At 39.0% G+C, this 19824-nt stretch overlaps 1 protein-coding gene across 1 annotated transcript; it reads left to right on the top strand.

Annotated features, from left to right (window-relative positions):
• The first annotated feature begins 16036 nt into the window (after positions 1-16036).
• Positions 16037-19523, top strand: LOC149194985 (glyceraldehyde-3-phosphate dehydrogenase, cytosolic-like). The gene is given in 10 exon segments (XM_089407861.1): positions 16037-16093; positions 16190-16426; positions 16828-16940; positions 17037-17291; positions 17330-17394; positions 17557-17654; positions 18376-18518; positions 18767-18850; positions 18935-18992; positions 19323-19523. Coding segments are annotated over 10 exon segments (1311 nt in total).
• Positions 19524-19824: the final 301 nt, after the last annotated feature.

Raw genomic sequence — 19824 nt, 5'->3', positions numbered from 1 at the left:
TTGGAGCTAATGTGTTGAGGCATCAATGCTTCTTTGCAATTCTTAGATAAGTATGAGACCCCTATGCTCAATTTTGTTGTTAAGGCCTATAAAATTCATGTTTGTTACATGTTTGAAGAAATGTTTGTCATGGATAGTAGGGGTTCAGTCTCGTCCTTGTGAGTCTTTCTGCAAATGTATCATTGTTTTGTTGTGTAAATTCATTTCTGAAGGCGTCATTGAGTTCTTGGTAGTGACCTACACTTTGAGCTTGAAAAATTGGCACAAATCATGGAGTTGCAAGCATAACACTGGGTAAAAAAGTCCCCGGAAGCTCCCTTGCCCTTGTTCTGGGAGATTTTATAACCTCCGAGATGCACCCTTGTCCATATCAAGGGAGTGTCTAGGGGTTTGATGCACTAAAACTTCAGTTTTCCTCAGGGGCTGGTTACTTGAGTTGTTGGGATGGCTCTTGGGAGTTCTGTTGCTGATGTGGAAGGTTTGTCTGTTGTGTTTTTGTCGACTCCACTTCCTTAACTGACATGTAGGCAGTCAAATCATATCATAGTAACTTGTCATCACACGTTTTCCCTGATTGGCTGGTTACTTGGGTAGATGTGGGAGGAGGGTGTTACATCAATGATGGCAATGAATTGATAATAATGTGATTGACATGGATATTAGTAGGATGGCCCATGAGAATTTGAATTTGATGCTATCGATTACATGTACTACATAAGCTTCTGTTATTGTTGGCATAAAAAATTGGTATGGCCCTATGAAAATGTATGATATGCATGCATATGGTATTCTGTTACTACACTTACGTAGATGGTATGATTACCTTGTTACTAGTGTTATTATGCATGTATCTAATTTTCACTTTCAATAATAATTATCTCTAGCAATATTTTAAATATGTTGCAGAAATGTAAGATATATAAAAAAAAAAATTGAATCATCATACCAATATCTAAAAAATACGACATAAATATAGTAACTAGTCCAAAAATTATGGCAAAAAAATTGAAAACAATTATCCATATGGAATTGCACTATGAAAATGATACAATAATACCTTCACATATGATAATTATATAATAAGAATATAACTAATCATATTGAAAATAAATAAATTAAAATACTATTAAAAATAACCAAGAAAAATTGTAATGTTAAACTATGCAGAAGGTTGCAATTTTTTTTTTGTGTAAACAAACTAATAGGCAGTCAAACAAATCATTGAATGTGCTAACACTCCAACAAACCACTGCATAACAGGTGCACAGTCATTGATACCATTCCCGAAGTCATGGAAATATTCACCCACAGATCAGTTGCAGCAAAATATAAGTACGAATACATCATTGAGTCGATTCTGACAAAGGTCACTTATCTCGATCGTTCAGATCCTCGCGTACGAATTTCTATGTTACAAACGTAAGAGGGGGCTTATTATACTTTGGGTCGATTAACCTACTTTATGTTAAAAACAATGGTGTGGTTTTGGATTTTAGGTTTATGGCTTATTCATCCTGTCATAACGTCATTCAATCGTCAGAATATCGCGAAAATCTACACCCACCACACCAATTATAACATTTGTGTAAAACTTAAAAATACCCTCTACATAATAAAATAATATACATTAAAATACCCCTACATAATAAAATAATATACGTTTTATATCCACAGATTTTATGCTATTAAAAAAGTAAAATAAAAAAATTTAATTTACCTCATAAATTAAAAATTCTAATATCCATTATTAAACAATTGAAATCTTTTCAACTAGTTTCATAACCTTTAACCTTTTTCCTTATTATTTAAGAATGTATTACATTTTAAAATTAAATTATATATTTATTAATTTGAAAAATTAAGATTAAAATTGCACATTTTAATTTCTAAATTAAAAATGTTTTTTCTTTAATTAAATATAAATAATCAATTTTAAATCACATATATTAAACTATTAAATAAAATTTTAGACTTACTATTGTAAAACATGAATTTGAATTTGACCAGTAACTTGAACTCATGAGCTTGAATTTGAATTTGACCAAGTAACTTGAATTCATGAGTTTGAATTTGGCAAAGCAACTTGAATTCACAGGTAAAGTATTTTAAAAGAAATCCATTAAAATCTATGTCCCAAGAGACTTTAAAAAGGAAGTACGTGGAGGCTATACATATTCCGGGGATCTAAAGAAGTTCATTTGCATTAAAGTTGGAAAGGAATAACATAAAATCACATGGATTTAATTCAAAATTCAAAATTTTTTTAGTAAGCCAACCAATTTATTAAGGTTGATGGAATTTTAAATAATATCTTTAGTTCTAAATAATATTTTGCTTAATTAATCCCCGATCGGGGTGAAAACAGCGGCGATGAGGATGATTAATATGACGAGGGCGAAAGGCCATGATAAGCCATATGGTATATGGGTAATGATGCCGGCGAATAGGAAGATCCACAGAGGGGATATAATCCCAAGGAGGAGCAGAGACGGAGTAATGAAAGTCAGAAGTGGTGGTAGAAACGCTTCAGAGATGGGACGTGGGTACGATGGCACAGAAGTAAGACGAGGAGGAGTGGGCGATTATGGAAACTGCAGGTGGCAGAGGGAAGTGGGGAAGAGGAACGAGGATGGGCGGCAAGGAAAAAAATATGAAGAAGGGAGGAGGTGCGAGGGAAGGAATTTGGTAAATGCAACCGGAGGGAGAGTGCAAAGAAGCAGGGTGGTGGAGACCATAGCAAGGATTAAAGTAGGAAGGAGAAGGTAGAAAGATAGACCACCCATCCCTGAAAGGATTGGACGAAAGGCAATAGTGAGAAGAATGAGGAAGGAAGCGACTGAGGCGAGCAGGGGTGGAAAGGGGGCAGGCAAGGAAGGAAACATGGTCGATTCTTGGGAAGTAATGGAAGAATATGAGACAGGTATGGACGGGCTGGAAGAAGAAGAGGAGATGTATAACTCAGAGCAGGATGGTCAAGAGCAGCCAAGGAGGAGTGTAATGGGGAAAGGGAAGTCCCCTAAGGACAGGCATCAGGAAGAAACAAAGAATAGAGAGAAGAGAGGCAGAGGACGAAGAGAGGAAGGTGACATTGGTGGCCCTTCCGGCATAACGGGTCAGGGTAGCAGGGTAAAGGATGATAACAAAGGGAGCATAGGACGGGGACGGAGCCGAAGAGGTAGAGGGAGAGGAAGGCCGGCTGGAAATCAGGAGAGAAGCGAACCATCGCCGGTGGGTAAAAGAAGGGACAGGAAAACGCTGAAGCGGAGGGTCCAGTATGCAGAGAGGGCTTACAGCGAAAACACCGACGAGGACATCTGGAAAATAATCTAGAGAATGGAGGAAGAAGCTACTCAGGGACAGTCGGAATCCGAAATGGACGACTGGGAATACTTGTTGCTGGATCCAGGGAATACCAGAGGGCGCATGTCCCTGTACAAATAGGCACTACATGTGTACTGGGTTATGAAGAGGTTGTTGGCAAAAGCCATGGAGCAGGTTGCTATGGAGATGGCTGAATTGGCCCAGGGAATTCCTAACCTGAAAAAAGAGATGCAGAACATTCAGGTAACCCTTCTTATGCAGGATAACAAACTGGAAGAGATAAAGCAACAGATAAGGAAGATCAACTCAGGAATAAAGGAAGAAGGTGACCAGCTGGAAGCCATGGCAGACTGATACTTGGAGATATGTATAAATTTTCATAGTTAGGATGCAGAGAGCCAGTTCTAATTTTTGTTATAATATATGATGCAGATAAGAGTTAGTAGTAATCTCTTTGAATGTTTAGTATACTTAGCTTGGACAAGAAGACTCAGCATTTTTTGTTTTTGGATGGTTGTTAAAAACTTAAGGTGGCCAACAGACCCGGTTTCCCTTCAGGGCAGGTTGAGGCCACCATGTGCATGTACAGGCTTCAACTTGAATTAATAGAATATGAATGGTCCCATGTTAGCTTACAAAAAAAAATAAATTATTTCTTAATTAAATATATTTAATCATTTCTTTTGGAGGCTGAGGTTGTTTAGATTACTTGGTATAATTTTGTAGTATGAATGGTTAATTTTGAAATTATATTGTATTTAGTCTTTTTTTTGGAGACTTAGGTTATTTAGATTATTTGGTATAATTTGATAGTATTAATAGTTAATTTTGAAATTATATTGTATTGAATAATTAATTTTGATATTATGTTTGTTTTTTTAAAGTTTGGTAGGTCTTTTTTTTCATTAATATATAAAATTAAAGTCACATTTATTTATAGATAGTTAGGTGGCTTCAATTTGTCTAGATGGTAACCGAGTTTGTCAGCCACCTAACAGCGTGATATGCCATCCAGTAACAAAAAAATAACAAGTCTTTCTAACCAAGCTAAATAAGTTTGATTGTCTTTACATTGCATGAATTCTATATACCTAAAACTATAACTATTAGCTTACTGAAAACTAAATGCTTCCCACATACCAAAAGGAAAAGAAAACTAAGAGACCGACTATCAAACTACTCTGCAAAATAAGCAGACGCAGACTCCAATGGAGTCGGGTGCTAAACATTGCATTCCAGGAGCTCTGTCGATGGTAGAATACAAGGAAGATTCTCTTCAATACGTCAAAGTCGGTCATCCTGCTTTTGCATCTGAAACTGGAGCATCTGAAATTTGTGTTTGTAGTGAGGAAAATCCTTTAATGTTACTACCATACCCACATAAATATGTTCCAAATATTTTTTTATGATAGTCTTCATATACCACTAGAAGAACATAGTTTGTTTAAATTGAGTGACATGGTCTCAGGTGAGCCCTGGGTCCGTCACCATATCTCGCCATTCTTCCATGTCAATTTCCATTGTGTCAGCTTTCCTATTCATATCTGCTTCCCATGCTTCCATTAACTGCCGAAATTATTATGGTGTGCCTTAATGATAGGTTGTAGCTGCACCATTTATGATGCTGGAAACTAGATTTTGGCCCCGCATTCTGCCCCCAAAGGAGTTGGGGTGCCCTGCCACCGAGGACCCCTTGGTTCTTCTACCGTGACCCCTTGAGGATGGGATTCTTTCCTTTGATGTCGTCAACTGAACCATTGCCTTACACCTACACTTTGTTGTGGAGGGTGTGACTAATCTACTTACTTGCATAGGTGGTAGCCTGAGCCCAGAAGCTCCTAACTTCTAGGAGACACTACCACCCCAACCACCTACCATAGAAGAAACATGAACTGATAATTTCTGGTATAGAACCCAAGGGATCACCCCCCTCCTCTTACATTGCAGACATCCCTTATTGGATGACGTGAATAGAGATGGGACCCCCATTTCCAAGAGCCAACTAACATAACAATCGATAATTGGTATGAAGAAAACACATAAGCTTAATCAATGAAAACAAACACTATTCCCAAACCAGAGGTAAGACACAAACATACATGAGAGACAACGCCCACAGGGGTAGAGACTATAGAGTCCCTAGCGACAAAACCCACATATATTAACTCTTCTCCAATTGATCTGAAAATAGGGCTCTTAGGCTTCTTGTCTAGCGTACAAGAACCTCTCCCACTTCCAAAGTTTGAATTTTCCCAAGTCATTTATGATTAACCAATGCGGAATTAAGAAATGCTTGAAAATATGGGTGTATGCTTGTATTTGTTTCAACTGATTATTTGCTTTAAAATTTGTTGTGTATGCTGATATTTAAATGTGCTTAAACCGATATATAAATGCATATAACAGTGAATAATGCAACAGTAAAAAAAAACACATAAAACAACAATATTAATTTGGAGTTCACCCACAACTCTTGGGCTACATATCAATGAGCTCTAGTTAATTCAACTAGGCTATTTGGGATTATGGTATAAGTCTTTTACAAGTCTTTGACTAAACTCTTGTTGTTCTACACATAGACAGTGGGTTGAAATACCATTTTATCCCTTCAGCTCTTGAAGCTATGGCCTTTGTCTCTTGGCTCTTGGCTCTGGCTCTTTGGCTCTTGGTTCTAGCTCTTGGCTCTGACTCTAGATCTTTGGGTCTGGTTCCAGCTCTTGGCTCTGACTCTTGGGTCTTTGGCTCGGGCTCTTGGCTCTTTGGCTCTCCACTCTCGCTTCTTTCCGCCTTCTACAACATTCACGCTCTCTGGCTTTTCACTTGAACTTCAACTGACCCCAAAGGCTCCCTCAGTTTCTCTTTCTCTTTTGCGCTATCTCAACGTTGCCTCTTTGGCTTCTACGCTTCAGCAACTTGGCCACCATCAGCAGTTTAGCAGCTCTGTGCAATAGTTCTTTGGCTCTCTATCGCTCTTCTCTCTTGCCTCTCTGATGTTGTTACTTTCAACATTCAGCAACAAACAATAACTTGCAACAGCTTGGCTACCATTCAACAATCCGCCAACCCTCTTTCTTTGGCATTCATGGCTTAAAAGCCAAAATGCACTGCCTGTTGGTTTTTCCTTTCAGGCTCTCTGTCTTCCTGCCACAATCCGTTCAAACATCATCTCTAGGCGCTAGCAATCATTGCTAAATGCCCTCAGGGATGAATGCCACCTATTTGGTAATGGAAGGAGCTATCGACGCTTTGAATCCACCTTAAACAATCGCTCTATCTTTACACTAAAAAAGATGCTATACACGGTTAAGTCCGCAAAGCACTATTCATTTCAGATTTGAAACTTTCATAAATCCACTTTATAACACTATCGGGTCCACCTGTGGGTCGCTATCGCATGTCGCGATGCCTTGTTCCAAGGTTTTCCCCTTTGTATTAAAAATACACTAAAACATTGAAAATTCCCGCTTATCGGACTTGAAATTATGTGCAACATTGTTAATAACCCCTTTTGGGTCCGTTATGTCGCATCGCTAGTCGCAATGGCCGTTTGGCTTCCCCTTTGGTATCGTCAACGCTGATCCATCGATATCGGCAATCACAGTCGCACTATCGCATATATATAACATATGTGGCCACTCCATTGTGTTCGTCGATTGCGATCCACCGATTTCGGGGATCGCACCACCGCATCGCTCTGGTCCATCGCACTATGCCTTCGATCCGACCCGCCGATCACAACCGATTGTGATTACCGATCGGATCTGGACCGTTGATCGGCCAGATCCGATGGTCCCTATTCAACCACTGTTCAAGCCTCTAATTAGGCTCACTTTTGCTGTTTTCTCATGGTTTTAAGGTTTCTATAGTGTAATTCGCTTCCTTAAGACTTCCCCTTCTTCGGTGGTTTTGACCTTTGAGGAGATTTTGAAGTCTAAGAGGGTTTCTAGACCCATTATCAAGGGATTTGTCCTCTTTTTCCTTTGAAAAAGGGCAGCTTCATTTTATGATATCTTTCCTATCTGAAATCTGTTTTCGCCCATTTAAGTTGCATTTGATTCAGAATGGAGGAATCCCTGCAATGAGACCATTTCTAAGAGTAGCTTGTGACTTTCATTTTCCTCTGATTTACAAATGATGTGTGCCATTTAGCACCTTTCACCTCTTGCATGAAGTCTTTTAGACTTAGAGGTTTATCGAGGATCCATTTTTGGATCACGCCTTCCCAGTAAAAGAACTTTGGTCTCCAAAAGACTGATATACTTATCTGAATAGTAAATGAGAGTGACTCACCCTCTTCTTTCAGCCTCCCTACACTTGACTTTGCATAGTGCTTCTGAGCCAAAGTTTTTGACCACTTCCCTTCTCTGGATGGGTTGGTCTTCCTCCTTGCCTTTCTGCATAACTTCTACTGAAATGGTCATAGAAGGTAGTTTGAGCTTCTTTGCCTTGATCATTGGTTGAATGTGGCTCAACAAATGTGAAGTACATCTGCTCCACAAAACTTTCATTTGTACCTGTTTGACAAGCTGCCAACAACAACGGGCATACAATCAACAACTGGATGGACTAAACTCCTGCTTCAACAAAAGAAACAGATTTCACATTTTGTGAACACCTCCATGTCTTACATCTACATACAAATGATGGACTAGACAACATGCCCACAAAACATGCCTTTAAACAAATGACCCTTCAAGTCAAGCATGTACAAAAAGACCATTAGTACTATTTTTCCAAAAGATGAAACTTTCATCATTGTCTCCATTTGGAGACCAAGTTAACTTCTTTCAGGTCCACATGGCATCACATGCAATGCATGCATTTCATCCCTCAACTTTCACTTAAGCACACTGTACTTTTGAAGCTGAAATGAAGTATAATATAGAAGCATCAATAGACATGCAATCTTAATTGGATAAGAACTGTAACCATTCCTTACCAATCCCTTTGAAAGGTACTACCCTTTCCTACACATCAACATCAACATGTGAATCATTTTGAGACACATCATTCATGAAATCTTCACTTCCATTTCTACCATCTTCTCTTTCAACTTTCTTCGGCTTTGGTGGAAGCATTATTGGATTCAGTGTCCAACACTTTGCAACAAGATGTCCTTGCTTATGGTAGTAAGTGCACTGCATGTGCTTCCTCTTGATAGCATGATTTGCCTTGTCCAATGGACCTTTCGCTTCTTGCTTCTTTTCCTTCTTCTGCTTCCTGTATGCGGCCATTTTCTTCCAACATCTAGAAAGATCATGGTTATCCAAACAACAAAAGTAACATGCAACTCTTTTCCCATATATATGTGGAAATTCGTCATGCTTTGCAAAATCAAAAGGATTGTGTTTAGAACTAGATTTATACGTGCCTATTTCACCTTTATTGCCTTCATGAGGAGGTGAAGCAAATGAAGAAGTGGCTCCCTTTGGAACACCATCAAACTCTTCAAGTCTGTTAGAGTCTTCCCAACTCTCTGGTTGAAGTGTGTGCTTCTGAACACCTGCATCCTGCAATTGATGTTTCAAGCTTTAGCATTCCTATTGAATACAACCTTCACACTTTTGAGGTAGAGGACATGAAATGAAACTCCTTCTTGGGACTGTTTCAATGACTTTCGTGGCAGCTTTGGAATTCTCTCCATAACACTATCCATAGCCAAGACCCAAAGATTTAGGCCTTTCCTCAACATCAACAATAACTTATGCATGCTTTCCCAATCCCTTTCCTTCATAGCCCGGACATTAGCTTGGAACCTATGCCTTTAGTATGTTTCTCAAAAGAAACAATACAAGTATTCTCAGAGGAATTTGAAGGCAAACTAGAATCGCTTACCTCTTCCTCAAGCTGGTACTTGACTAAGGCTTCTTGGGCAATAAAGAGTTGTGTTTCCAACTCATGCATCCTTTTTAGGTTCATATTTGCAATATGAAGTTGCCTCTCCATTTCCTGCAATTTGTTAGCAAGCAACTGCTTCTCTTCCTTCATGAAATTTAGCTGATTTCTAAGCATACAGCTCTTCCTTCCATTCTCATACATTTCTCTCACCATATCCATCATGGTGGACAATTCTTTCCTCATGTCTTCGTGAAGGAATCTTGTGAAGAATGCAGAATTTGAGGACCCACTTGTAGAAGTTGTCATTATGCCAATGAACAAAAAAAAAATCAACAAGATAAATAAAGAGCTTATTTAGCCAACCTCTTGCAACAAACCTCTTGTGCTTTGGATTGCCTTGAGGTCCTTTGAGATAGAAGAATGCCTTCAACTCTTCTTCCTTCTGCAAGCTCAACAAATAGTCAGTCTACAAACAAGCATACAATCAACCTCTTGTTATTCAAGCACCTTTCAGACAAGCAGTCTTTTCTTTCTCAATCAAGCATTCTGATATAATCTTTCTTTGAAGGTGGGGTTAATCAAACTTAAGCTCCGATACCACCTGATCTGAAAATGGGGTTGTTCAACTTCTTGTCTAGCTTACAAGAACCTCTCCCACTTCCAAAGCTTGAATTTTCCCAAGTCTTTTATGATTAACCAATGCGGAACTAAGAAATTCTTGAAAATATGGGTGTATCCTTGTATTTGTTTCATCTGATTATTTGCTTTAAAATCTGTTGTGTATTCTGATATTTAAATGTGCTTAAAATGATATATAAATGCATATAGCAGTGAATAATGCAGTAGTAAAAACAAACACATAAAACAACAATATTAATTTGGAGTTCACCCACAAATCTTAGGCTACGTCTCCGTGAGCTCTAGTTAATTCAACTAGGCTCTCTGGGATTATGGTATAAGTATTTTACAAGTATCTGACTCAACTCCTATTGTTCTACACATAGAAAGTTGGTTCAAATACCATTTTATCCCTTCGGCTCTTGAAGCTCTCGCTTTTGGCTCTTGGCTTTTGGCTCTGGCTCTTTGGCTCTTGGTTCTAGCTCTTGGTTTTGACTCTGGCTCTTTGGCTCTAGTTCTAGCTCTTGACTCTGACTCTTGGATATTTGGCTCGGGCTCTTGGCTCTTTGGCTCTCCACTCTAGCTTCTTTCTGCCTTCTACAACCTTCACGCTGCTATTTTTCTTCTGTGTTGTCTCAATGATGCCTCTTTGGCTTCTACGCTTCAGCAACTCAGCCACCATCAATAGTTTAGCAGCCCTCCACAGTAGATCTTTGGCTCTCTATCGCTCTACTATCTCGGCTCTGTGATGCTACTACATTCAGCATTCAGCAGCAAACAATAACTTGCAACAACTTGGCCACCATTCAACAATCTACCAGCCCTATTTCTTTGGCATTCATGGCTTAAAAGCCAAAACATGTTGCTTATTGGTTTTTCCTTTTGGGTTGTCTGTCTTCCTGCCACAATCCATTCAAATCTTGTCTCTAGGTGTTAGATATCATTGTTAAATGCCCTCAGGGATGAATTCCACCTATTTGGTAATGGAAGGAGCTATCGATGCTTTGAATCCACCTGAAATGGTCGTTCTGTGTTTACACAAAAAAACACTGCGATACACGGGAAATTCTGCAAAGAACTGTTCATTTCGGATTTGAAACTTTCATAATTCCGCTTTATAACACTATCGGGTCCACCTGTGGGTTGCTATCGCATGTCGCAATGCCTTGTTCCAAGGTTTTCCCATTTGTATTAAAAATACACTAAAACATGGCAAATTCCTACTTATCGGACTTGAAATTATGTGCAACAATGTTAATAAGCCCTTTTTGGTCCATAATATCGCATCGCTAGTCGCAATGGCCCTTTGGCTTCCCTTTTGGTATCGCCGACACCGATCCGCCGATATTGGTGATCACAGTCGCACTATCACATATATAACATATGCGGCCACTCCATTATGTTCACTGATTGTGATCCGCCGACTTCGGTGATTGCACCATCGCATCACCCCGGTGCATCACTCTATGCCTCTGATCCAACCCGCCGATCACCGCCAGTTGCGATTGCCAATCGGTTTCGGACCATTGATTGGCCAGATCTAACGGTCCCTGTTCAGCCACTATTCAAGCCTCCAATTAGGCTAACTTTTGTTGTTTTCTCATGGTTTTAAGGTTCCGATAGTGTAATCCGCTTCCTTAAGACTTCCCCTTTTTCGGTGGTTTTGACCTTTGAGGAGATTTGGAAGACTAAGAGGGTTTCTAGACCCATTATCAAGGGATTTTGCCTCTTTTTCCTTTGAAAAAGGGTAGCTTCATTTTATGATAGCTTTCCTATCTGAAATCCGTTTTCTCCCATTTAAGTTGCATTGGATTAATAATGGAGAGATCCCTTCAATGAGACCATTTCTGAGAGCAGCCTATGACTTTCATTTTCCTCTGATTTACAAAGGATGTGTTCCATTTGGCACCTTTCACCTCTTGCATGAAGTCTTTTAGACTTAGAGGTTTATCCGGGATCCATTTTTGGATCACCAATACATTCAAATGAAAAACCCCGACCTTCGCCAAGGAAATTCAAAAAGACATAACCCAAAAATGAAGTTGAGACCTAACATTCCCCAAGCCCTTTTGATGTTGCGTCGATATCAGAGGTATTTCGAGAGATGGACCCCAGAGACAAGCTCCTGATATAACCACATCCTGGACAAAAAAACACCAAAACAACAGGCACAAAAACAGTACCAGGCAATTGGACCTGCTTCAGATGCCATACAAATGAATGTAGATGCATGAAGCCCCCCTTCCTTTAAAACCCCGGTGGTTCAAAACCATACAATCCCAATTCCATCAAACAATTTAGTTGATGCATGGAGGATAGAAAAATATGGCAGACCACAGACCCTTTTACTAGTGCAGGGAGAACACAAGGATGCTACCTCACTTGCTCCTGCATCGCTCCATAAAGCCCAGTACCATGACCCTTCAACAATCCTTTACCATACAATACATGATTACCAACTTCCCTCACAGAGAAACTTACTAATTGCTGAAACGCAATGGTGTTGTCACTTTTAGTGGGAACCTTAATACCTCGCATCCATGTAGCCACCACACCATATGCCTCAAGCATGTCGAGGGTGGTGGGTTTGTACCTCAAGGATACCCCCATTAATTCACCATGATGGCATTTCCCTCCATCTCACACCCCGGTCGGGGGAATATGATGTTAAATTATTGTGTGGTTAGTAAAATTTGATTTTTTATAGAGTAAATTATTAATAATTATGATGATGATGATGATTAATGTTAACTAATACCAATGCGGTCTATGAAACCTTAAGAAATATTCATTGTCACTCTTTAAAATTGTATTTCTATGTTAGAAAAAAGGGAAATAAGTGTTCCAATATCATTATAGTTTTGTTGACTAAGCAAGTCGACGAGAAGGTTGGAAGTGTGTAAAACTTATTGTAAATAACAACAGTCCTGAGTAAGGCTCGATAGTCAATGATAAAGTGTTTTTCATCTTCCACCCTCTTAGTCTGGAAAATATGACAGATTCATTCATCCCATGGTATTTTGGGGATAAACCATCAACTGGTTTCACTTCGAAGCTCATGAGAATCAGTTCTAATATTTGAGATGTTCATTTTCTTAGTATTGGTCAAGATAGAGAGGTCATTGGCTAACAAGGGTGTTGTTGATCATCTCCTTATAATGCACTAGCTTCTTTTTTTCCCTCTAAATCCTTATCCTCCCACAATTTATCCTTAAATTTCAAGATAATAGTCTTTTTTATACTATCCTTATTCCCGTGGATGATCTCTTTCTTTATCCCCAAGTGGTCGAGCCAAGAGTGGCCATCCTTATGCCATCCATCCTTGAGGGGGAGCTGGTGGTTTCATCTAGAGCTAGGAATAATTTTGGGAAGCCTCTTAGTTTCCATTTTTTAAAGCTTCTTCTTATAAAACAAATACCTAAACATAGTCATTGTTTCAATGGGGGAGAGGCTAGCTTCAATCAAGAGGATAGGACAAGGAATATTCCCTTTAATCTTGACGTTGAATATTCCCTTTAATCCGGAGTTTGTAGGTTATAAACTACTTTTGAATCATCTTGTTCTTCCTCCACGAGTCTATGGATATAGTACTATAATGCCACAGACTCGCCAAATTGAACATATAAAAATATGAAGTTAAAGAAAATAAATACGATTATTAAAAACTTGCATAATAAGTTTTTTAATTAAGTCGATAGGATTTTTATTATGAATTTCTTCCTCATGATACCATAGAAAATTCATCGACCTAAAACGAATATGATTTCTAGTGCAAGTGACTAATAATATGATAATTGCGAGATGGTTTAAACTTCAAACCAAGATTATCAAAGGAGATATAACTTTACCTTACTTGTGTCATTTGTACTCCATAGTAATCACATGAGAATCGAGTTTAAATACATAAACACCTGATCGCCCTTTCTATAACTACTTGGAGGGTTGTTTGTGGCAGAAAGCAGAAATGTCCATATTTGAAGCTGCAAGAGCTATAACGGAGTTGAGCGGAGTGACCAGTCGAGAGTTGACTCCAGCTATCACTGTCTTGCAGCTGTCTTTAAGCTCATCAAAGCCAGTTCTTTGGTTTGCAGTTGTTCATACGCTAAACAAGGTAGGTTATTTGTTGCAAAAGAATTCAATATAGCTACATTTCAAGGCTTCCTTCCCTCTACATATAGGCTAGATAGTAGAAAGTACAGATCCCTAATTTCAATTTAGCATTGCTTTTAGAAGAAGATGAAGCTTGGTCTTATTAGTCCCTACCATCTGGCATTCGGCAGGGACTATTGTAATCGATCGGGTCCGAGATAGCATTAGTTTCAAGTTTTATTACTGTGTTATACGGTGCTTATTACAAAGTTTTCAAACGCTCTCAAACGCGCTGTGCCGGATAACCAAAGTTTTATTTCGAACTTAACTTTTGCCATCTTATTTGGCCTCTTCCTGACGCGGAAGAGGCCCGACCATAGCTTAAATTGGTTTTACGTGCCTGCTGCCTTCTCGCTAACTGTCAACGGGTTTGTTTTAATGTTAACATTAATTCGATAGGTACAAATGCTAGAGATTAATATTTCTTTTTCAGTGATATCATAGATATACAGAAAATAAAACAAGTGCCATGGTTATGCATGGGGATACAAGTGGCAAACTAATATCGAAACTGTTCTGTTCATCTTCGTCTGTGGCCACAGCTATGAAGCCCATCCAGTTGGCATGAGTACTCCACAGCTTCTGCACAGATCCTTGCGATGATACTTCCAACTACCACAGTACTTGGAGAAGGGATCGAAATCGAAAGCATCATAACAGGCCTGGGGAAACTCTCTATATCTGATGATCTCCTTTCGCAGTATGCCGTCCATGGGATCAAGCAGCCCTTCCCAGTTGTTGGCGCCTTGGATTTCCCCCCATATGTCTTCCAGATTCCTCTTGGGCTTCGACGCCTTGGACATCTTTGGCTCCTTCTTCTCTTCGATGTCGACTGCATCGAGCGTGGTCGTCAGGGACTCCATTCCCGCATTTTTGATGCGCAACGCCCTTCTTTTCATGTCTGTCAGGTCACGATGCCAATGAGTCGGGTTCCTGAAACAATTGAGCGGATGGTGATGATGAGAAATTAGGTTCAGCCCTCTGTCCGAGGAGTGCGAAAGAGAAAGGGCATCGTAGCAGAACATATGAAGTACTGAAACCTGAGAAGCCGCAGAAGCGGAAGGTATAGCCACAGGGAAACAGGTTCCAAGCACTGCCGTGACGCAGGTCTGCTTCCTGGATGGAGGCCTGCTTCTTAAGGTGAAATTACTAGCCAGGAGCCCGACTTCATTCAGTTATGAGTCCTTTCTTTTTGCATTAAGTTATAACTACCAGTCTGTAATATTTGTATAATCCTACGTTTTCAGCAAACAAATGAGCATTTTAACTTTTATTTTAGCTAATCATTTTCCTGTTGAACAGAACGGAAGCAGGTTTTTCAGGGCTATTACCTATCAGAATGGTGCTGCGCACCATGGTTCCTGCCCTCTTTCACAGAATGCGCCGCGTTCAGCTTGGCCTGGGAGGCCCCATTGCCAAAGACTGGTTGCTGGCCCTGCTCCGAGACCGCCAAGAAAGTTCCCCGGGATCGAGTCGCCGGGAGGATCAAGACGCCGTGGTGGCACTGGAGAGTGGATTCACGGCGCAGATCCGGGAATTGAATTGACGGAGATTTTTCTGGACGCCAATCAACTGCGGAAGAACATTTTCTCCGAGATTGTGAATGCCGCAGATGTCTACCAGGCCGCGCAGTATCTGCAGGGCCTTGTTCAGTTCCAGATCTCGCTCAGGGATCCCGATTTGGAAAAAGCCCTGAAATGTTCCAAATTATTAATCCCGTGAAGGCTCAGATCAGGCCTAGATGATTCAAGTGTTTCTATATATTTATTTGGCCATTCCCATTTAAGTCGGGAAAATCTGTTGAGCTATGGAGGGTGGATATTTCATTGGCATCGATACTGTACAACTGTAGCTATTGTCTTTTCTATGCTATTGTACTAACAGCTTATATGAAGAACAAGCCAAGATCCTATGGACACATAGAAATGAATGTGTTAGCATAGAAATGAATGTGTTAGGCATCTGGCGAAGAAATTTCGGTACACGTGGTTGTTCTATCAATAAATCACTTAGAAGATCTCGTTTCACGTGTTATAACTTTATATTATCAAAATATATCATATGTAACTATTTGTAATAATATTATTATGCTGGAAATAAATTCCAGCAGATGTCTATGCCTGGGGATGATGCAGATAAGTTGCATAAGATTTTCATAACTTCTCAGGCAAGTAACCCTTTTGTTCATTATTAATCTGATTTCTACATAAACTTATCTCTGCTTGAGCATTATTTTGTTCTAATGCGGTCGCTTGGGATATAGGTTGAGGTTTTACCTTCAATGGACCACGTATCTAGCACTGGTGCTGCATTCACTGGAACCTATTCTGCAGTAGGATTGGGTGACTTATGGATTGGGGTATCTCGTGCAGATGGTTCCAAGTGTGAAAGATGTTGGAATTATTTGCAGGTTGTTGGTTCCTTCGTAGACCATCCTACACTTTGTGAACGATGTTACAAAGTGATAGCTTTTGAAGCAACTCCCAATATTGCTGTGGCTGTCTAATTTTACCTCATTATCCACAAAAAATTTATTACAAATCTTGCCTGAAGTCCAGATCTTCTCTCACTAGTTATTGTGCTTTTATTTAAATATTCACCCAGATAACGGAGGTTGCTTTTGCATGACGATGTTTTTGTTTAAGTGACTTTATTTCTTTGGATTCTAAGGTGTGCTTGACTCTAGCAATTTGTTACTTAGCATGCAAGCAATTGCTGTAGGATAATTTCTCTACGTTGAGCAAGTTCCTTGGGTTAATTTCAGTGCATACTTTGAACTTTAACTTGATGGAATTTGTTCTTGTGCCTTATACCGTTCTGAATTTTTTTTTACAGCATTACTTTAGCATTCCTATTGACCGAAATTTGACTAAACTTCTGTTTTGCAGTTGTGGCTGGCAGGCTTACATGTTTAAGTATGATTCAACTCATGGGGTATACAAAGGGAGCTTGAATATTGTTGATGATACGACTCTTGAAATTGATGGTCACAATATTACTGTCAATTCTAAAAGGTATGCCCCTTAACATTAACCAATGTGTAAATAAACACTGATAATTATGATTTAGAGAATAATGATGCTATGATCTCTTGGAAACCACTGCTACAGGGATCCTTCAGAGATTCCCTGGGGTAACTATGGAGCTGAGAATGTTGTAGAATCATCTGGAGCTTTTACAACAACCGAGAAGGCTTCTGCACATCTTAAGGTATATTTTGGTGGTAATTTTTGTATTTTTTCTGTTTGCATCTATAGTTTTCCATCGACAAATGTACTTAAGATTGTTGCATCTATATTTTTCCATCGACAAATGTACTTCCTGCAAACATTGTCATTGAGTCATAACTATGTGTCAAAATTAGCTCACCGTAAAAACTGAAACGAATACTCGTGGACTGGCTACAGGTGGTGAATGAAGAATTTGGTATTGCTGAGGCCCTCATGACCACTGTTCATGCAACAACAGGTAGGCATGGGCCTCTTTGTTTTAAGTCCTGAATTTAAAATGATAATAAAGTTGTTATGAATTTCTTATGTTATTATCTGATGTGTATTCAGTTCTTGTACCTGTAATTTGTTTTTTGTTAAATGTATATATCTGAAAAAGAAATGAAATTTCTATAAATAGCTACACAGAAGACAGTAGATGGTCCATCTATGAAGGATTGGCGTGGAGGTCGTGGTGCTGGACAAAATATCATTCCAAGCTCAACTGGTGCTGCAAAGGTATGCATATCTGACTGAAAGGGCCTCTATATATAGATTGATGGAAAATTTCATGGATATGTTTCAAGTTGCCTGAGTATTTCCTTATTGTAACGTTGATATGCTTTTGTGTAAAGTTACACATTTCATCCCCTTTTTCATAATTGCAGTTGTTATAATTGATCTTTTCTAATACATTCTACTTTTTTCATAATTGCAGTTGTTATACTTGATCTTTTCTAACACATTCTACCAACAAAATCGTTCATACTGCAAAACAGGACAAATATTCTCTTTCGGACATTTGGGCAAATAATCCCTATGTCAGAAAAGCAATTCATGCGCAATCGGTATCCACTTTAACCTTGTCCTAGCTAGTTAATTTTCTTCTCGTCTTTTTATCATGGCCAATTCAAATCATTAGTAAAAGAGTTTCAGACTTAAGCTTAGAAGGTCATAACACTGTCCAGGGTTATTATAAGATGTAGTTACATCAGATCCTCCTCTGTCAGAATCAAAGAGTCATATAAGATCCTTTAGCCAGGATCTTTCTTCAAACTCAAAAGCTAGCACTTGGGAAGAGTTGTTTTCTAATTCCCCTGTTTCGACTCTCTCTCTCATTTAGTTTTATTGCCTTTATATCTGTTGAACTAAGTGGAATTTGCTGTTTGTAAGGCTTGCAATGAATAATGATGGAGATTATAGGATATCTATGGTGACTTTTCGACATTATATTTTACAGGCAGTTGGGAAGGTCCTTCCAGAGTTGAATGGAAAGCTAACTGGAATGGCTTTCCGTGTACCAACACCCAATGTCTCAGTTGTGGATCTGACATGTCGCCTTGAGAAACCAGCATCTTACAATGATATAAAAGCAGCAATGAAGTATTGTCCTTTTACCTTGCCACGATAAAACATTATATTGTTCCAAAATAGTTTCTACTTTGAGTGCTCTTAGTGTCATCTTTAATTAAGCTTTGATTATGGCTTATGGTTTCTGCTCTGATAACTCTTAGTGTCATATTTTTACTCTTAATCATCTTGGAGCCTTAACTATGCTTCTTCTCTGATCACTCTTAGTATCATATTTTAAAGCCTTGATTAGTATTATAATGTGTTGTATACATGGTGAGGGCCGCATCTGAAGGGTCGCTAAAAGGCATCCTTGGATACACTGATGAAGATGTCGTTTCGAAGGATTTTGTAAGCGGTGCAAGGTAAGAACTTGCATGAAATAACTTAGTGGAATTTTGGTTTTGTATTTTAGATAAATGACTGAATTTTCAAGTTTTCCTTTACAGGTCGAGTATCTTTGATGCTAAGGCTGGTATAGCCTTGAGTTCTACATTTGCGAAACACGTGTAATCTGTTAGTAGATGCCAAGGCATTTGGAATTTTCAGTGTGTGATTTGTTTTGTTAATGATATGGACTAATAAGCTTGACATTGCTTCTGCAGCAACCGAGTTGTCGTTTCGAATGATTTTGTAGGCGATGCAAGGTAAGAACTTGCATGAAATAGCTTAGTGGAATTTTGGTTTTGTATTTTAGATAAACGGCTGAATTTTCAAGTTTTCCTTTACACGTCGAGTATCTTTGATGCTAAGGCTGGTATAGCCTTGAGTTCTACATTTGTGAAACACGTGTAATCTGTTAGTAGATGCCAAGGCATTTGGCATTTTCAGTGTGAGATTTGTTTTGTTAATGATATGGACTAATAAGCTTGGCATTTCTTCTGCAACAACCGAATGGTGGACTTGATCTCACACATGGCTTTAGTTTGCCTACTTGGGTTCTGGCTGACATTCTGTCTAGCCTCATTTGGTCGATGTGTGTTATGTTATAATCTGTTCGTTTTGATTCCTGTGGCTGAAACCATAAGGCATATGTAAACAAACCATTTGCTTGAATGACTTGGTAGTTGAACCAACATTACCTTTTCGAAAGTGTTTTGAACTCTTAACAAGTTGTTTTTGCTGCTGCTGTTTGGCTTTCTATTTCTTAGGATAGCATGTGCTAACTCATCTTCACAAACTCATGTGCCCGGGAGTCAGTAGACCTTAAATAACTTGATGCAGGGACTCGCTGCCTTGCAGCTGTCCTTGTTTGATTCTAATTTTCATATTTGTTCTTTATGTGTTTTCTCTTTGAATCTAAAATTCATAATAAAGGTCGTCGTCATGCACTTTTGGA

Source organism: Pinus tabuliformis, chromosome 2_2, assembly GCF_031772625.1.
Source record: "Pinus tabuliformis cultivar Carrire ecotype Pingquan chromosome 2_2, CPIR1, whole genome shotgun sequence".
NCBI lineage: Eukaryota > Viridiplantae > Streptophyta > Pinopsida > Pinales > Pinaceae > Pinus > Pinus tabuliformis.
Note: the sequence above shows the minus strand (reverse complement) of the source record. Positions and strands in the feature narration are given on the sequence as shown.